General features: G+C 33.3%; 1 protein-coding gene across 1 annotated transcript in view; it reads right to left on the bottom strand.

Annotated features, from left to right (window-relative positions):
• Positions 1-18,299, bottom strand: part of URB1 (URB1 ribosome biogenesis homolog) — an 89,448-nt gene that overhangs the window by 20,830 nt on the left and 50,319 nt on the right. Inside the window, exons 24-30 of the mRNA XM_051984972.1 lie at positions 17,808-17,991; positions 11,630-11,688; positions 10,011-10,201; positions 8,123-8,233; positions 7,937-8,000; positions 4,555-4,726; positions 3,801-3,900 (exon numbers count right to left, since the gene is read on the bottom strand). Coding sequence (XP_051840932.1) covers positions 3,801-3,900; positions 4,555-4,726; positions 7,937-8,000; positions 8,123-8,233; positions 10,011-10,201; positions 11,630-11,688; positions 17,808-17,991 — 881 coding nt within the window. The remainder of the gene's footprint in view (positions 1-3,800; positions 3,901-4,554; positions 4,727-7,936; positions 8,001-8,122; positions 8,234-10,010; positions 10,202-11,629; positions 11,689-17,807; positions 17,992-18,299) is intronic.

Below are 18,299 nucleotides of genomic sequence, written 5' to 3'. Positions count from 1 at the left end.
TTAATGTATTATTATTCACAGCTACCTTTTCTATAAGGATAGTATGACACTTTCTCAAAAATTTTGAAAAATATAGATGAATTGTATCTACAATACTCTCCCCATCTACTAATTCATAAATGCTTAAAAAAATAAGATCAGTCTATCATTACTTGTTCTGGCTCTTTGTAATACTTTCTTTTTCTAGGACTCATTAACCATTTCCCTAATATTAAATTCTAGAACTTCCCATGAATCAGAGTCAAGTGCCCAGTCCTATAATTCATAAATTTTACTCTTTTCTTTTATTAAAACCCAAAATATTTGCCCATCTTCAGTCCAGGTACAGATGAGGACTTTGAAAGGAACTTATCTTCTTCCCAAATCAGGAAGTAGCCCATTCAGCTATTATCAGACATAACCAAGTCCCAGACTGTACAGTTTGTACAGAGTGGTTGTAAGGATGGTATCAGTGTCTATTCCTCCAATCTCTGAGCATCTTTAAACAACCTTAGAGATTTTGATTAGCATATCTTTACACAGGTTAGCATCCTATTCAGCTAGGTGGATTCCATCTGGCTCCTCCTTGATCCCGCCCCCTCAGAGCTACCAAACTTCCTATTTCTCCTCCCCTGAGGTTATAGTTCACCTATAAAAGATGTGTTCATGATGAGGATTTTAGTTAAGTCCTTTTCAGGATGAATTCCCCTATGAGGTATTCTCTTTCTCCCTCTTCCTCTTATCTTCCTTTTAATGGCATCTTTCTCTTTACCATAGCTAATTTTGGTTAGAGTGCTAAACTCCTTTATGGATTTAGCTTGCCAGTTAATAGTTTACTCATACTCTCCATTGCTCTCCAAATCTACTTCATATTTATCACTCTTGGTGCCTATTTTACCTCTTTTTCTCTATAATCTCTTATCACAAACATATCTTTTGGCAAAGAGAATGGCCACTGTGAATTTGTCACATGTCCTATTTCGAACTAGGAATTGCTACCCTGATTCACTTTCTAAAAATCTTGCTTTAGTAATATTCCTTCCCCTGGGAAACAAATGCCCTTGTGGTGTTCAAAACATGCAAATAATTGCCAAATAATAAGTTGTTTTAAAAAAAGTTAAACACAATCAATGACATCACATTTGTTTAAAGAACCTTGCAAAGTACCACTGAAGATTTCTGGTGACAGGCTTATCAGCCTTAAAGTTGAATTTAAATAACTTTGATGAGGTCTTTTCTCAGTAAACTCTCATAGAATTATAGTCACAAGTGGGATAAAGTAATAAAATTTGGAGGATGGTAAAATTCAGAAATATGCTATTTGATGTCCTTGCCAATCTTTTAACAAAGACTACCGACATAGTAAAATCTGCCACTGTGATCACTTCAACCAGGGAAGGCATGGAGGACTAACCTGAAAAGTGAGAGGCTCTTACTCTGGTTGAGTCTATTACTATCATGATCCTTTGATTTGTGAAAAATAACCTAGAAATTACAGTCTAATTCTGTGGAAATTAGGATCCATTATGGAAAAAATATCTGTCATTGTCACTATTAAGCAACTTTGGATGAGCTGTATCTGGGCCAAGGTTCCAGAGAGAAAAGACAAGAGCATGGGTATTCATCTTCAACAAAGTAGATTTCTCTGAACTCATGTGCCTGTGTACTCAGGGTCACAAGAACCAGAACCATGAGAATAAATCCTTACAGAGAAAAGCTAAACAAAGCTCTTTGGAAGGCAATGAAAATATACAGTACCATGGTCCCAAAATCAAATCCGGGAAATGAGAGAGGAAGAATAAATATCCTGGTACAGGGATACTTCATCATCATGACAAAGACAAAAATAAATAAAACATAATATTTTTAGCTTAAAAAACCAGACTCAGTTCTTGATACCTTTGACTTCTACACTAGTATTTTGTGATTTTTGACAGCTTTGCCACCATACAAGACTCAAATATGTTTGGGTCCTGATTGACTCAAATTGAACATAAATAGTAATCATTTCTACTTTGGCCAGAAACCCTGAGGGTCTTCCCCTTTCAGATTAATTAATTAATTAATTAATTTACAATGGGGAAGGTGGATTCTAGATAAAATAGGAGATTCTCTACCTCAATTGCCACCTATTCTTAATCACTGAATTAGTACACAGTGAGATCTGTTGAAAACCTTAGCTTAAAAAGACCAAGGTCTTCCATTTCATCTGAGCCATCTCTAGTTGTCTTGATCCATATCTTGCCACTGGACCCAGATGGCTCTGGAGGGGAAAGAGGGGCAGGTGACCTTACCCAGCTCTCCCTCCCTCCCTTAAGTCCAATTCACTTGCCTGTCATGGTCCTCTTCAAGAACAAAGGACAAATCAACAGTCACATATATCTAAATATTTTATATTCTCAATTAAAATAATAAAAGAGTATGTCCATTACCAGTTTGGCTTCATTTTCAACCCTTAACTTAGTTCCTTACCACCTTGGATCCAGCCCTGAACACCAGGCTCTGATGGTGGACTTTCTACCTTATCTTGCCCAGAATTAGACTTCCATGCTATTTCCTTGCCTTTTCTATCATTGAAAAGACTCTTCTTTAAGTGATGTCTTTTATTGGAATGAAATATCTTTGAAGACAGGGGCTATCTTGGTCATTTGAATTTTTATCTCTAACACTGAGCAAAATACTTGGCACAGAGTAGATACTTAATAAATGTGTGCTTTTTGCTTCTAATTATTTTTAAAAAGCGATTGCTATTTAATCATCAAGAATAGAGTGATATAGTAGGAAGAGAATGGGATAGAGATTGCTTGCCAGTCCAAGAGAAGAACACCTCAAGAATAAAACTCTGAAGAAACAATTGAAAGAAACTTATGTTGATGGACAGCTACAAATGTCAGAAAGACATGACTCATGAGCCAACTTGAATTTAAAGTCATTTACAGATGAGATAATCAAGGGCAGGCAAGGTAAGATCAATATGAAAGTACAACCTAGTCCTATATGGATAATTCCAGGTATGCCAAAACTCAGGATAAGCTATAGTTGGTGAAAAAAGCAAAACAAAAAAGAATTTCTTTAGTTATACTGGGGAAAGAGGGATTATAGGACCACTTCTTGGGATGAGGATAAAGAAAACAGATTACATAGAGAAGACAAAACTGCTGAACCATTATTTTGTTTCTTTTTTCTCTGCCTATAAAGATAATCTTCCTAGAACACCAATAGTACCAGCAGAAGTGATTTTTGAGCATCTATTAATAATATATGAATGATGGTGGATGGGAAAGGTACTAAAGAATTTAGAGAAGGGAAAGCAATATCTCAGTTTTAAAAAATGGAAAGAAAAGGGAGTTTGCAAATCAATAAACCTGACTTTAATTCCAGGGAAAATTCTAGAATGTATTATGAAAGCAATTATACACAAATATCTGGAAAAGGAGGCCATGATCATAAGAAGCCAGCATGAAGAGGTCATGCCATGGAAATATAGTGAATTAAGATATGGTTCAAATCTTAATCTTTGTTATTTCCTGTCTCGGTAATCATGGATAAATTGTTTAACCTTCCTGGCCCTCAGTTTCCTCATTTCTAAAATGAAGTCTAGATGGCCATTCTTAGATCTAGGATTTTCTTAGATGTAGGATTTTATGATTAACCTAAATGACTAGCTAGTAGGAAGGTTGAGAGGGACTTTCTGCTCAGGCATATATTAGACTATGTAGTTGCTAATGCTCCTTCCAATGAGAATTTTCAAAGAAAATAAACTGAATAGGCATAAATAGTAGATAGAAAAAAATGGCCTGTAAAGAGATAGCATTCTTTACCTGGTCTGGTAAGTTCACTGAAAAGGTGAAGTAGAAAACAGGGATCATAAAGTTCATCAAAGTCTACTTTGCTTTTGTCTTTGAATATATCCTGTGCATCCTAAAATAAAGGCAAAAAATAAAAGTCTTAAGTTGAAGTGCCATCTCATTCTAGAAAACTCAATGCCTTTTCATAATTTTAGAACTTCAGGGTCACCATTTCTGAGACTGAAACAGACAAGAAGATTCTAAAAGCAAAAATGCTACTATTATTTTGAAAAAGCACTATTAATATGGTATATTTTTCATAGGTTATTAGTTGCCCAGACTGGGTACAAAGATGAGTGGATATTTGATAGAGGTCATTCATTAGTTTATATACTTTGGACAGGGTTATGCTAATAAATGCTTAATAAGCAATTTTACAAAAAAAAAGTGCAATACTTTTAAGTTTAATTTACATTAACATTTTTTTCTGTCATTTTTGTAAATCTAGATAATGATCAGAATGACATTATTTGTAGTATTGTAGTATTGGTTTATAGTATTTGTAAATTTCCAAAGTAAATGCTTACACAAAAAATTGACCAATTAGCTCTTGTGAGCCAAATCAAGTTAGCTCTAGGACAATCTTATTTTGGCACGGCTGTAAATAGAAGGAGGTTTAGACTTAAAACAGATGAAACCATGAGAAAATCTGTACCATTATTGAAATAATCAAAAGAAAATAACTCCCTTATCAAAAACAGGCAGAAATAGTCCTTAAGAACAATACCTCCTTTAGCAGAAGTTTTCGATTCTGTGGGAAGTGAAGAATGGTCTTCATCATTCTTTCTCGATCCAGGAGACATAAGATTTCTCCCACACTTGGCTGCTGCCATAGTGACTTTCCCAGGCTCTTACATGTCTTGTGATGTTCCACAGCAGCAGGGCCCCATAGCAGCATTCTAAAATTGGGTAATTTAACAGTTGATTCATTGTAGGATTCTCCAGCACAAAGCAAAAATGGCTAAACCTATCTGACTGAAGGAAAATGAAAGTCTTGGCACTTTTTTTTTTCCCAAAAAAGTTTTCCTTTTCTTAACAGCTACTCAGAATTGTTTTTTTCAGAACCTTCAGAAGCAAACAAAAATCCAAGATTTTATTACCTACTATCAGTTACCTGTACTAACTTATTATCTTAACAGAAAAAATTTCTATTCTTAAATATTTACACTCACTTTTTGGAACTTATAATAAAACTGTTATCAACAATTCAACTGAAGGTACAGTAATAGCTGCAAAAGAATTCTGATTTTTAAATGGTACTCTCCCACAAACAAATATGACAACAAATCTCTGTAAATTCAATCCTAAGAGCACTCAGTCTATTTTCAGCCTCTTCATCTTATAAAAGGGAAATTTATCAATTTCCACTAAATTAACAACAGTAAGAAGGACTTCTTTAAACTTCTTAGTTTTTGTTGAAGTATGTTTTCCTTTAACAATTATTCTAGGAAGAAAACAGCTATGAAAGACATTATATATGTTCTCAAAGACACTATCATAATGATACTGGCAGCACCAGTTAATTTAATGAATATTCAGTTACATATCTCGTAGTTCATAATGAGATAATGACTTTTTCCTATTACTTCAGGTTTGTTCCTCTTCCTGCTACTAATAAAGCAACGTCATTTTACATTTATTTATTGTAATGGGAATGGTCTTTATTAATGTTGATCAGTATCTTCTTTGCAACTTAAAGTCTTAAAAATGTCTATAGCACTGAGAAATTAAGTGTTTTGCTCAGGATCTCAAAGTATGTGTCAGAAATGGGTCTTAAACCCAGGTGTGTCTGAGGCCAGCTCTCTATCCACTTATGTTAAGATGGCCTTTATCTTTATTCCTGTTTGTCTCCCTGACACCTTTTGGGGTTTTCTTGGCAAAACTAGAGGAGTGAATTTCTATTTCCTTGTCTAGCTCATTTTACTGATGAAGAACTGAGACAAACAGGGTTGAGTGACTTGATTGGAGTCACAAAGTTAATAAGTGTCTAGGGCAAATTTGAACACAGGAAGATCAGCCAGACATTTAAAGTCCTTCATAAGCTGACTCCAACCTATCTTTCCAAATCTTCCATAAGACTCCCCAGACTCCCCTTCACATACTCTATAACCAAGCTGATTGCCATTTCCTGAACTAAGCATTCCAAATCTAACCTCTATGTCTTTGGACAGAATGTTTCCTAGGCCTTCAATAATTCCAATTCTTTCTCCTTTTCTTCCTACCTCCTCCCCTAGATGGTAAGTAATTCAATATATGTTAAACTTGGTTAAAATAGATGTAAGTCCAATATAGGCATATATATTTATACAATTATCTTGCTGCACAAGAAAAATTAGATCAAAAAGAAAAAAAATGAGAAAGAAAATAAAATTCAAGCAAACCACAACAAAAAGGGTGAAAAAGCCATATTGTTTCCAGAGTCCTCTCTGTGGGTGTAGATGACTCTCTTCATCACAAGATCATTGGAATTGGCCTGAATCATTTCATTGTTGAAAAGAGCCCCACCCATCAGAATTGATTATCATATAATCTTATATTTGCCATGTACAATGTTCTCTTGGTTCTGTTCATTTCACTTAGCATCAGTTCATGTAAGTATCTCCAGGCCTCTCTGAAATCATCCTAATAATCAATCCTAATAATTTCTTGTAGAACAATAATATTCCATAACATTCATATATCCTAACTTATTCAGCCATTCTCCAATATCACTCTTTATGTCTAAATCATGAACCCATTTTGACCTTATCTTGATATATGGTATTAGGTGTAGGTCAATGTCCAATAAAATCTTTTTCAAAGTTCACCTTAACTGCCATCTAGAAAGTTATTCTAGATCCTCTTCAGTTCTGGTATTCTCTCCCCCTTATCCATGTAAATAGTATATCCCTAAGAATGAGAGTTCTTTGGGGAGTAAGGGTTGTTTTTCATTTTGTTCTGGTACTTCCAACATTTAGCACTCATTGCCTTACATATAGTAGATGCTTAATAAATTGCTTGTGAAATTGAAACGCAGAATTTCTAGTCTTACCATTAATCATATTTCCAAGTTTGGTAAAAGAACAATCCAAAAATATTTTAATGAATGCACTTATTTACTCACTCTCATGGGACAATGCATTTATTCAATCACTCTCACAGGACAGCTAGGTGGCAGTGGATAGAGCACCTGGTCTGGAATCAGGAAGCCCTAAGTTCAAATATGGCCTCATTTGCTTAAGCTATATGACCTTGAGCAAGTCACTTAATCCTGTCTGCCTCAGTTTCCTTCTCTGTAAAAGGATCTGGAGAAGGAAATCTTTGCCAAGAAAATGCCAAATGGGGTCACAAAGAATTAGACACTATTGAAATGACTGTAGAACCACCACCATCCCTCAAAATCTGAGTCATGACTAAGTTCATGTGGTTGCTAGGTTCTGGAAAACACAAACAAGATAGGTCAGTTATCACTGAGCATGCAAATCAGTACCATGCATGGGAAATGCTGCCCTAATTATTGCCTACTCATCCTGCTTCCTCAAGATACCAAGCTCAAAATCCAGTCAAAATTTAAAATGGGAATGACAAACCTTTTCAATAATTCAAGTACTATTGTCAAACTGAATGGAAGGTGAATTAGTACAAGAAACATGAAAATTTCTACAAACACATCCTTAGTAGTTTGATGCCAATTCTAGAACTCAGAAGCACCTCATAAAGTGATGGTATTCTTAGAGAAGTTTTCTACTAGACATTTACTGCTTGACAATTTCAACCTCCCATCTCTTTCAAGAAACAAATTCACCATAATTTTTTTTTCACATTGATGCTAACAAATTCTTGTAAAGGTCATGCATGCTTCTCAAATAAAAACTTATAAGTTATGTGACACTTAGTATGTGATAGATACTTCATTAAGCACTGGGGACACATTCAAAAGTTAGAATCTATGCCCTCAGGAAGTTTACAATTTAATAGCACATACATGGAAATGATGATCAAGGAAAGGAATGTCTGATGAATAACAGAGTAGGACAAGTTGGTTTATAAAATAGTTGGTTGATAAACACTTTTCAGAAATGATGGAATCATTGATTTGATACACTGACTTACTTCATCCAAAAACTCACCTGAAGTTTATGAGGCTCAGATCATTTCTTTCATACAATCTAAGAAGCAGCAATATCTTCTGATCTAGAAAGTGAATGAAGTTCTATTTAGAATGAAGTAAATATCATAAGGAAGCATGGTATTTACATATGAAAACAAACAAACAAACAAATCCAACATAAAATGCTATGCTTTTATATGCTTACCTAGAACACTGAGGGTTGCACCATAGCCTCCTAGTAGCACTGCAAAGTGGTTGCTTTCACAGACAGAAGGGCAAAGTTTTACAATAGTTGATATTAGGTCCACTAACATTTCTAGGGAAAAAATAAACTGAAATGTTTAGCATTAAAGGTAATGACAGGTAGCTTTGTAAAATGCTGGGCTTAGAGTCAGGAGGACCCAAGTTCAAATTTAGCCTCAGACATTAACCATGTCATCCTGGGAAAATTACTTAATCCCTCTTCCTCTGTGTCTTTCATCAGTAAAACGGGGTAATGAAGAGGTAGTTTGATTTGACAACCTCTTCTTTCAGTTCTAAATTTATGGACTTCGTATATATTTAGGGGAGGTACAAGAGAGAAAAAAAATTTACATGTTTTTCAATTTCTTTCCTATAACAGTTTTGCTCTAATGCCCTTAGAAGCATTTTGCTAAAAATTTCGTAGCAAATACTCTTTTAGATTGACAGATTTCTTGGGAAAGAATGAAGTAGTCTGTTATTACTTTTCTCCTAATTTCAATTCTATTATTCAAGTAATAATAATAATTAACATTTTCACAACACTTTTAAGATTTTCAAAACCCTTTAACTATTTGATCTTCATGAAAACTTCATGAAAAAATATTCTCATTTTACAGATGAGGAAACTAAGGCTGAGAAAGGTTAAGTGATTTGCCCAGAATCACACATGGTATTTGAGGCAGAATTTTAACTCAGATTTTGCTGATTGCAAGTCCATCATTCTACTCATAATGCTACTTAACTTTATAAGTTAAATGAATTGACGTTGAGTGAAATGAGCAGGACCAGGAGAGCGTTATATACTTCAACAACAATACTATATGATGATCAATTCTAATGGATGTGGCCATCTCTAGCAATGAGATGAACCAAATCAGTTCCAATAGAGCAGTAATGAATCGAACCATTGACACCCAGCGAAAGAACTCAGAGAAATGAGTGTGAACCACTACATAGAATTCTCAATCCCTCTATTTTTGTCTGCCTGCATTTTTGATTTCCTTCACAGGTTAATGGTGTATTATTTCAAAGTCCGATTCTTCTTGTGCAGCAAAATAATTGTATGGGCATATATTGTATTTAACATATACTTTAACATATTTAACATGTATTGGTCTACCTGCCATCTGGGAGAGGGAATAGGGGGAAGGAGAGGAAAAATTGGAACAAAAAGTTTTGCAACAGTCAATGCTGAAAAATTACCCATGCATATATCTTGTAAATAAAAAGCTATAATAAAAAAAATTTATAAGTTAAAAAAAAATTTGTCCTTATTTCACTTTAGCCAGAGAAATTCAAGTAATGCTTAGCAACAAAAGAGAACATCAGATGGATTTTTTAGTTACTGAATTTCTGCTCGTGGATCAGATTCTGTTAGCCAGCATTACCGTAAGATAAGGATTTCACTAATCAACAATTAGGGGCAGCTGGTACAGAAATTATTTGTTGAAAAGTCAAGAAGGACATAATAAATAAAACTCTGGTCAGGGAACACAGCACAGGAAGACCCAGGTTTAGCTACTAACACCTACTGACTCAATGTCTCTGAAGTAAATCACTTATCTTCTGAGTTCCCTAGGCAACCTTCTAAGACAATATGTTACAGATGAGTTGTAATTCTTAATTGGTAAATTTGAAACACACTAGCAGTTTAAACTAAAAAACCCCAAATCATTTCTAAGTCTAAGAAAACAAGTCAAAGTTTGAATAGAACAGGACTATAACATTCTGATACTGTTTTAAAAATCATTCTAAAAACAAGTCAGAGGTAAATATGGAAGGGAAGCTAGTTTGATGAAATCAGAGGACAAAACATACAATAAAATACATATATAAACACATAAGGAGACCTTTTACTTGGATATTTGTGTCATCTTCTTTTGTTTGCAATATGGTTGGCAAAAACATAGAGTGTTGTGTGATCATCACATACATTAGTGACAGCTGCACTAAGTTTTTGCAAAGGGAATTTTCAGGCTTATATAACAGCAGTATACAAGTATGTAGAGTCTTTAAAAATGTGTAATCATGGTAGCGGAACCTAAAAAAAAGCAAGAATTCAATTTTTAAAAGCCTGTACTAAACGTAGATACTATTCAACAAATATAAAAAGTAATTTTTATATTACACTTCATTTCCTAAACTTCTAACCATCATATGTAATGCAGTCTAGAGACCAAGCACCTTATTAGCTTTAAGGCTTACATTGCTGGAACTCCTGCTATGCTGATTGGTAGTTACCCCACTATCTTCCAGGCTCAGCTCCTGCTATGCTGTCTATACTTTTTGAAGTACCCTCTTTTGTCTCTCTACCTTTCCACCATTTTCTACTTTTGGAACCATAAGGCAATAAATTCTGTCATTATTCCTATAAAGAGTATGACAATTTACACCTTCAAGGGTCTGCTCTCCTAAATATGTTGCCTCTTCCTTTCATATGTAATGTAAGCTTCTTGGGACAAAGATTATCTTCAATTTTTTGTTTGCATCCCAAGCATAGTTCCTGGCACATACTAAATGCCTAATACATACACATAAATACATTCACAAAAGGTCTGAGAAGTGGGGATACATTTATCTTCTTGAGGCTACTAACATGGTGAACAATCTAAAGTCTGAAGATTCACTAGAAGAGCAGAACTTGAAAAACAACAGTTTTAGAAAAGAAGGGCTTATCTCATAATAACTGGCTTACTTATCAGCCAATACCTGTTTCTTTCCATTCTATTCTTATCCATTCTATTCAATTTCTCAAATCTCCAAATTATTTTGTAAATTCTATTTAATAAAACTATAAATTACAGTGAGAAATCAAGGTAGATAAAAGCTGTTGTTTCCATGATGCTTCCGCAATAAAGAAACAATTTTAAAGCTACTCGTGAATTTCAGAAGAAACAACCAACAGTTTAGCAACAAGACATTTTCCCCAGATCCTGAATGACCTTCAAACCACACATATGGCAAAGTGCTCAGGTAATGGTGGAGAAGCAAAAGGGGCTCCTGATCTAACAACATTTAAATTAAGAAGAACCATTGCTACCAACATACCAACAAGATAGTCACTCAAAAAGGCATAACAATATGTACTTAACAAATTAATAGTAATTAATAGTAATAATATTATTATAAATGATAACACCTTCATTTTATTAAATTTTTTAATTTACTAAATTTTAAAATTTTATTTTATATAACATATAATTATAATATATTGTATCATAACATATTATGTTATACATTATAATACATTACACATAATAATTCAATTATAACATAAAATTAATAATAATATAAAATATGCAATAAATTTATTAAATAATATTAAAATATAAATAGAATAATCTATTTTTACTTTACATTTCCCCTCTAATCATCAATTGAATTTTTAAAATGAGGTGGTTTTTTTTTTCCTCAGTCAACAAATTTTACAATGAAAGAAAATCTTTCCAGTAAAATAAAATCAGCTTACTTAAGGCCTGTCTTCACAAACTTCTGCCAATCAATAGGATCAACTTCATTAACTGAGTTCTGGAAAGAAAGTGAGCAAAGAGAAACAATAAATATGATGGTAGATAATAAGATATACTCTCTACTTGTATGCAGAATTGTTTGATTCTTCAGGAAAACTCTTACAACAGGACAATCTACTGAAGAGTTGGGAAGATCTGAATTTGAATCCTGCATCAAACACTTATTAATTCTACCACCCTTAGCAAGGCACATAATCTTTTTCTGTGCCTCAGTTTCTTCATCTACAAAATGGGGATAACAACAGTACTGACTTTACTCAGCTATCCAGAGGATCAAATGAGATAACATACAGAAAGCACTTTGCAAACCTCAAAGGAAATATAAATACTATTGTTACCCATTAGATTTTGAATTCCTTCAAAGGACGGCCTTTTTTTTTTTTTAAATGTTCTCAGCACTTAGCATACTATCCAGTTCATAGTAAGCATTTGGAAAATAAAAGCTTAACAGGAACTACTTGTTGACTAAAAGTTCTTCTGTATGCTATATGGACTAAGACACAGAGTTGCATTGGAAGAAAAGTATGTATTCTTCTTATCACAATGGTTTTTATTCTATAAAATAAACTGCTTCAATATTAGAGGTATTAAATATGAATAATTAAACTATAAATCAATCATAGCTCTCTTCTGCCTTGAGAGAACCAATGCTAAAGAGAGGTTCTTAGGGTACAACTAACTGTCCAGAGAACAGATGACAAAAATGTAAAAATATTTTTTTTAGAAGAAATGTTTGACAATGGAAAGAACACAGGGCAGGGAAACAGAAAACCTGGGTTCCACTCGTGGGCTACCTGAGAACAAATCACCTCACTTCTCAGGGATTGTTATCTCATTTGTAAATTCGGGAAGTTCAACTAAGTGATATCCAAGATCCTTTTCCAACTCTATGTGTCTATCCAATGTCTTTTTTTAAAAAAGTATCTGTACAATTATTGATAAAAAAGTGATAAATGAAAGCCATTTTGTCATTATTAAGGATTATGAAACTGGTCAGAAAAAGAAGAATTGAGTTTTATAAAATAAAATAAAGAATAAATGCAATAATTAAAATATGTTATAAATAATGGTATAAAAATACTACCATGTTTCTAGACCCCACAGACTGTAAGTAGAGCAGACTAAATGGTCAAAAGGAGATTACAGGGGCAGCACTTGAATCTGGGTTTCATTCTTGAGTCTCAATCCCAGGATGAGGAGGAGCACTAGCATATCAGAGTTTAGGGTTGTAGGGGAGTGGGATCATCCTCATAGTTCCAGGGCAGAAAAGAGTGTTTGTGGTCCCTTATAGACCAGACCATTGGCCAAGACAGCAGTAAATCTATTTCTTTCTAAATCATACTATCTTAAAAGAACCAAAAGTTTACAGGTCCACAGAATTATTTCTAAAAACAGCTGCACAAAAACCTCTGAAACTTGGGATGGTCTACCTTCCATTTCAGAAATTCAGAGTCCCATTTTAGTAACATAGAGTTAAAAGTCAAGAAATAATTTGGGAAAATGAGAAAACACCAGAAAAACACCCTAGCTATTGAAAGTTACTATGATGACAAGAAAGCTCAAAACACAAATGCAGAAGATGACAAGAGTCAAAAATGCTCTATCTAAAGCCCCAAAGAAAAATATGGATTGGCCTCAGATCATGGAAGAGCTCAAAAAGGATTTTAACAATCAAATAAGAGGTAGAATATTGGGAAGAGAAATGAAAGTGGTGCAAGAAAATCAAGAACCCTGAAACTAGATTCGGGGTCTCAGACTCTGAATAGTCCAGGGAAAAAGCTTAAGTTAAGTGGCTTCATTCAATTGGAGAATCTGGAGTCAAATCACCCTCCAATGATCTGTTCAGGGTGGCCAGAATCCTTTTCAGGAAATTCCAGGCTCTGGGAAAAAGCCTTCAAAATGATTTTATTCAGTTGGAGATCTGATATTCTTATTGAATGGCTTGAAACTCCAAGATAAGTATCTAGGTCTGGGAGCATTGACTCTCTTTTCACCTGGAACCAAGCCTTAGACTACCAATAAAAGACAATTTTCAAGTTCAAATCTCTGCAGAAGTCTGAAGTAGAATTATGCTTTGTCAAGGGACCTCTCTCCTTAGCACAACTGCCTGCCAGGACTCTTGCCCACTGTGAAGATACCCTCTTCTAAGTGATTGCCTTTATTTCCCTAACAGGAGCTCTTGCCACTAAGAAGTCTCTTTTTGAAGTCTCAAAAATGCCTCATTTCTCAAGAAGAGTGCCCTGATATTCTAGAACCAAAAGGCAAAATAGACACTGAAAGAATCCACCAATGACCTCCTGAAAGAGATCTCAAAATGAAAACTCCCAGAAGTATTTTAGCCAAATTATAGCCACTTTCCAGGAGAAAATATTGCAAGAAGTCAAAAAGAAACAATTCAAATATTGTGGAGTCACAATCAAGATAATACAAGATTTAGAACTAAAGAATCAGAGGCTTAGAATATGATATTGTGGAGGCCAAAAAAGAAAAGAACAAAGAATTATTTATTTAACAAAACTAAGTATAATTTTTTCAGGAGGAAAAAAATGGACATAAAGTTAAATAGAGAAATTTCAAGAATTCCTAATGAAAAGACCAGAGCTAAATAGGAAATTTAACAAAGCTTAAGGAGAAGCACAACAAGGTAAAGAGCAAAGCGAAATCATAAGGAATTTAATAAAGTGAAACTGTTTACATTCCTACATGGGAAAAAGATCATTATAACTACTAAAATAGAAGTCAGAGACATGAGTTGAATATGATGGGATGATTATTTTAATTAAATTAAGGGGTGAGAAAAAGGAGTATATACTGAGAGAAGGGAACAAGGTAAATTATCTGCTATGAAAGAGTTTTCATAATGAAGGAGAAAACAGGGGTGGTACTGACAGAAGAGAGTGAATGAAAAAGCAAAACACTTCTGAGAAGGGACAGTGAAAGAAGACAATGTGTCATAAACAGGGTGGGGAATATGATGCAGAGAAATACATACTAATCATTTATAGCAAATTTCTTTTAAAAATGTCATTTCTCAAATATTTAAAGAAGAGAATCAAATTTACAAAAGTAAGTCATACCTCAATTGAACTGCTGAAAAGATATGAACAGGCAGTTTTCAGAAGAGCTAACTATAGACAAGAAAAAATGCTCTAAATCACTAATGATTAGAGAAATGCAAATTAAAACAATTTTGAAATATCACCTCACATCTATCTGAAATGATTTTTTTAAAAAATGCTGCCATCTAAATAAAGGAGCATAATACAAGCAATTTTTAATAAAAGACAAATAAGAATCACATAACTAAGAATGGCAGATATCTTCATGCAATGCTCTATCAAATGGCAAGACAGGTTTCTGTGAGTATCTTGAAGTTAGGTCAGGATAGATTAACCAATTCAACTTCTATGATGATTAAGTACAGTAATAGGAGATACCATGACAGTACATTCTAAGTAGAAAAACTGTAAAACCAGTTAGACCTTCATAACTCCCTCTAAGTGCTGTCATATGATGAATAAATAATGTTGTCATTTAATAAATATAGTATTTTTTATAAGGATGGAAAACAAAGATTACTCAATTATTCTGAAAAAAGCACTATTTTTCTTTGCAGTTAATAACTATTAGATTAAATTTAATGTCATTAAATATCTGTATGATCTGAGTATTCCTCTTTATTCTTTGTTCTTTAATTTTTGCATTTCCAAAATTCTTATTTTCAAAAGCCAGCAATTCCAAGTACTTAATGCCCTAAAACATACAATATTAATCTTGAAGTCAGTTGCCACTTAATCTAATCTGTTGTGATTTTATGTAATTAGTATGTTCCTGAGAAACACCTGAAATTTTCTTTTAAATGCCTTTTTTAAAAATTACATTTAATATAAAAAGTCCAATGATCATTTTCATATATTTCTATTATATACAATTTGCTTTTTAAAGAATGAATGTTCTGTTTGTCTATGTTTTCTTTCAAAATTCCTTCTGTTTTTCTCTGCATGATTTCTTTTTAATGCTCTTTTTAGTTAACTCTTTTTTTTTTGGGGGGGGGGATGGGAGGAAAGAGGGACTAAGGGCCACAATAATGCTAGATTTCTACCACTCTTCAGTCCCAACCTCCTTGGGAGCTCACTCATAGATTAGGATGTATATGGATGTTTTTCAACAGATGTAATATAAAAATATTAAATTGACAACTTACTCATAGAAATAGTAATTAGAAGAAAAGATTACTGGTGGAAGAAATGTTTAGTAACAGGGATAATATACTATATATAGCATAAAGTTTGGGTTGGAATTTCATTTTTGGCAAAAATCCATAGATTCTTTATAATTTTATATTTCAGTTTTTACTTTGAATACAATTTTATTCTTAAATTCTCTGTCATAATACAGAGAATTATAAGAATAACATAATAAAAGAATTACATGCTGATGCCATGGTTTTCTATATTTGGAAAAAAAAAAGCAACAATGACAAAACCAATAGAAATCACATAATTATCTCAACAAATAAAGAAAAAGCTTTTTTAGAAAATACAATACTCCTTCCTATTAAAAACACTAAAGAGCACAGGAATAAATGGAGCTTTCCTTAAAAAGATAGTAGCATTTATTTAACACCATCAGCAAGCATTATGGAATGGGGATAAGCTAGAAACTTTCCTAATAATATTAGAGGTAAAGCTAAGATGCCCATTATCATCGCTATTACTGAATACTGTACTAAAAATGTTAGTATAATAAGAGAAAAAAAAACTGAAGGAATTAGAACAAGCAATGAGGAAACAAAACTATCATTTTTGTATATGATATGATAAACTTAGAGAATCAACTAAAAAACTAGCTGAAATAATGAACAATTTTAGCAAAGTTGTTAGATATAAAAAAAGAACTCACACAAATCATCAGAATTTCTCTATATTACCAACAAAGCCCAGCGGCATGAAATAGAGAAATTCAATTTAAAATAACTGTAGATAATATAAAATGCTTAGGAGTTTGTCTGCCAAAACAAATCCGGGAACTATATGAACACAATTACAAAACTTTTCATACAAATAAAGTCAGATCTAAATCACTAATAAGCTGAGCTAAATAAAACAAAATGACAATTCTATCTAAATCAATTGCTTATTCAGCAGTTTGATACCAATCAAACCACCAAAAATAATTTTATAGCGCTAGAAAAAAATAACAAAATTCTTTGGTAAAACAAAAGGTTAAGAATATTAAGAAGATTAATGGAAAAGAATGTGAAGGAAAGTGGCCTAACCATATCAGATCTCAAATTATACTGCAAAGTGGTAATCATCAAAACAAATTGGCTAAGACATGGATGCTTTCAGAAAAACCAGGTAAGACATATAGGAACTGATACAAAGTGAACATTGTACACAGCAATAGCAATTATGTAAGATGATCTATTGTGAATAACTTAGCTATTTTAGCAATACAATGATTCAAGACAATTCCAAAGGACTCATGACGAAAAGTTTTATCTATTGAGAAAGAACTTGAAGCACACAACTTTTTACTTTACTTTTTTAACGTGTGTTTTCTTTTACAATATACTAATATGGAAATATGATTTCCCTGATTGCAGATGTATAACCTAAATCAAATTATTTATCCTTCACAGGGAAAGGGGAAAGGAAAAAGGAAATCTGGAACTCAAAATTTTTTTAAAAAGTGCTAAAAATTGTCTTTACATATAATTGGGGGAAATATTTTTAAAAATAAGCAACTCAGGAGGACCTGAGTTCAAATCTGGCCCCAGACAATTAACACTTCCCAGATGTATGACCCTGGGCAAGTCATTTAACCCCAAGTACCTCAGCAAAAATAAAAACAAAACAAAACAAGCAATGGCTATGTATGTGGTAAAATGGTTGAGGGTAGATGTTTGATTGACAATTCCTTTCCATATTGTGGCACATGTCAAAGTATCCTCACAGTGCTGACAACAGTGATATTTTGGGTCACTGCTTCTTAAAGTCATGCCATTAATTGTAGTTGTTTTTTCCTTGCTAATTCATGGAAATGTTAGATTGCTTTAAATAGTTAGGAAAATTATAAAGTGTTTCTACTATCTATGAAAGGAAAAGGACTCACCAATAATTCATTAAATCGCGACAACATAGACTTCTCTGCATTCTGGGTATTTTCTTCTTTAATACTACTGCTGTATGAAGCAATTAGCCATTTTATACATGACCCCAACAAAGTCTTTTTCCAAACATCCAGCTCTTCCACAGATTTTTCCAGTACTAATGCTATGGCATCTGATACAATCCAGCTGCAACAAATGTGAAATATGTTAAGAACTAAGGACTGAAAGAATTATACCCTTATAATTCACAAGTGTTTAAAATAGGCTCCAGAGAACACCAGTATCGTCATAATAACTACACATCGGGCTAAAGATACCCAGAGATAACATGTTCTCTTTCACTCTTAAAAAAAAAAAAAAATAGCACAAGAATACCACATTTAAGGATGGGATTTAAATAAGAAAAAGATAGAGATAGCAGCACCATTGCATTCTAGAAGTGAAGTACAAAAACTCTGGCCAATCTACAATAACTGTGCATTGCCAACCCAACT

This window comes from Antechinus flavipes, chromosome 3 (genome assembly GCF_016432865.1).
Source record: "Antechinus flavipes isolate AdamAnt ecotype Samford, QLD, Australia chromosome 3, AdamAnt_v2, whole genome shotgun sequence".
Classification (NCBI taxonomy): Eukaryota; Metazoa; Chordata; class Mammalia; order Dasyuromorphia; family Dasyuridae; genus Antechinus; species Antechinus flavipes.
This window is presented reverse-complemented; position numbering and strand designations above follow the sequence as displayed.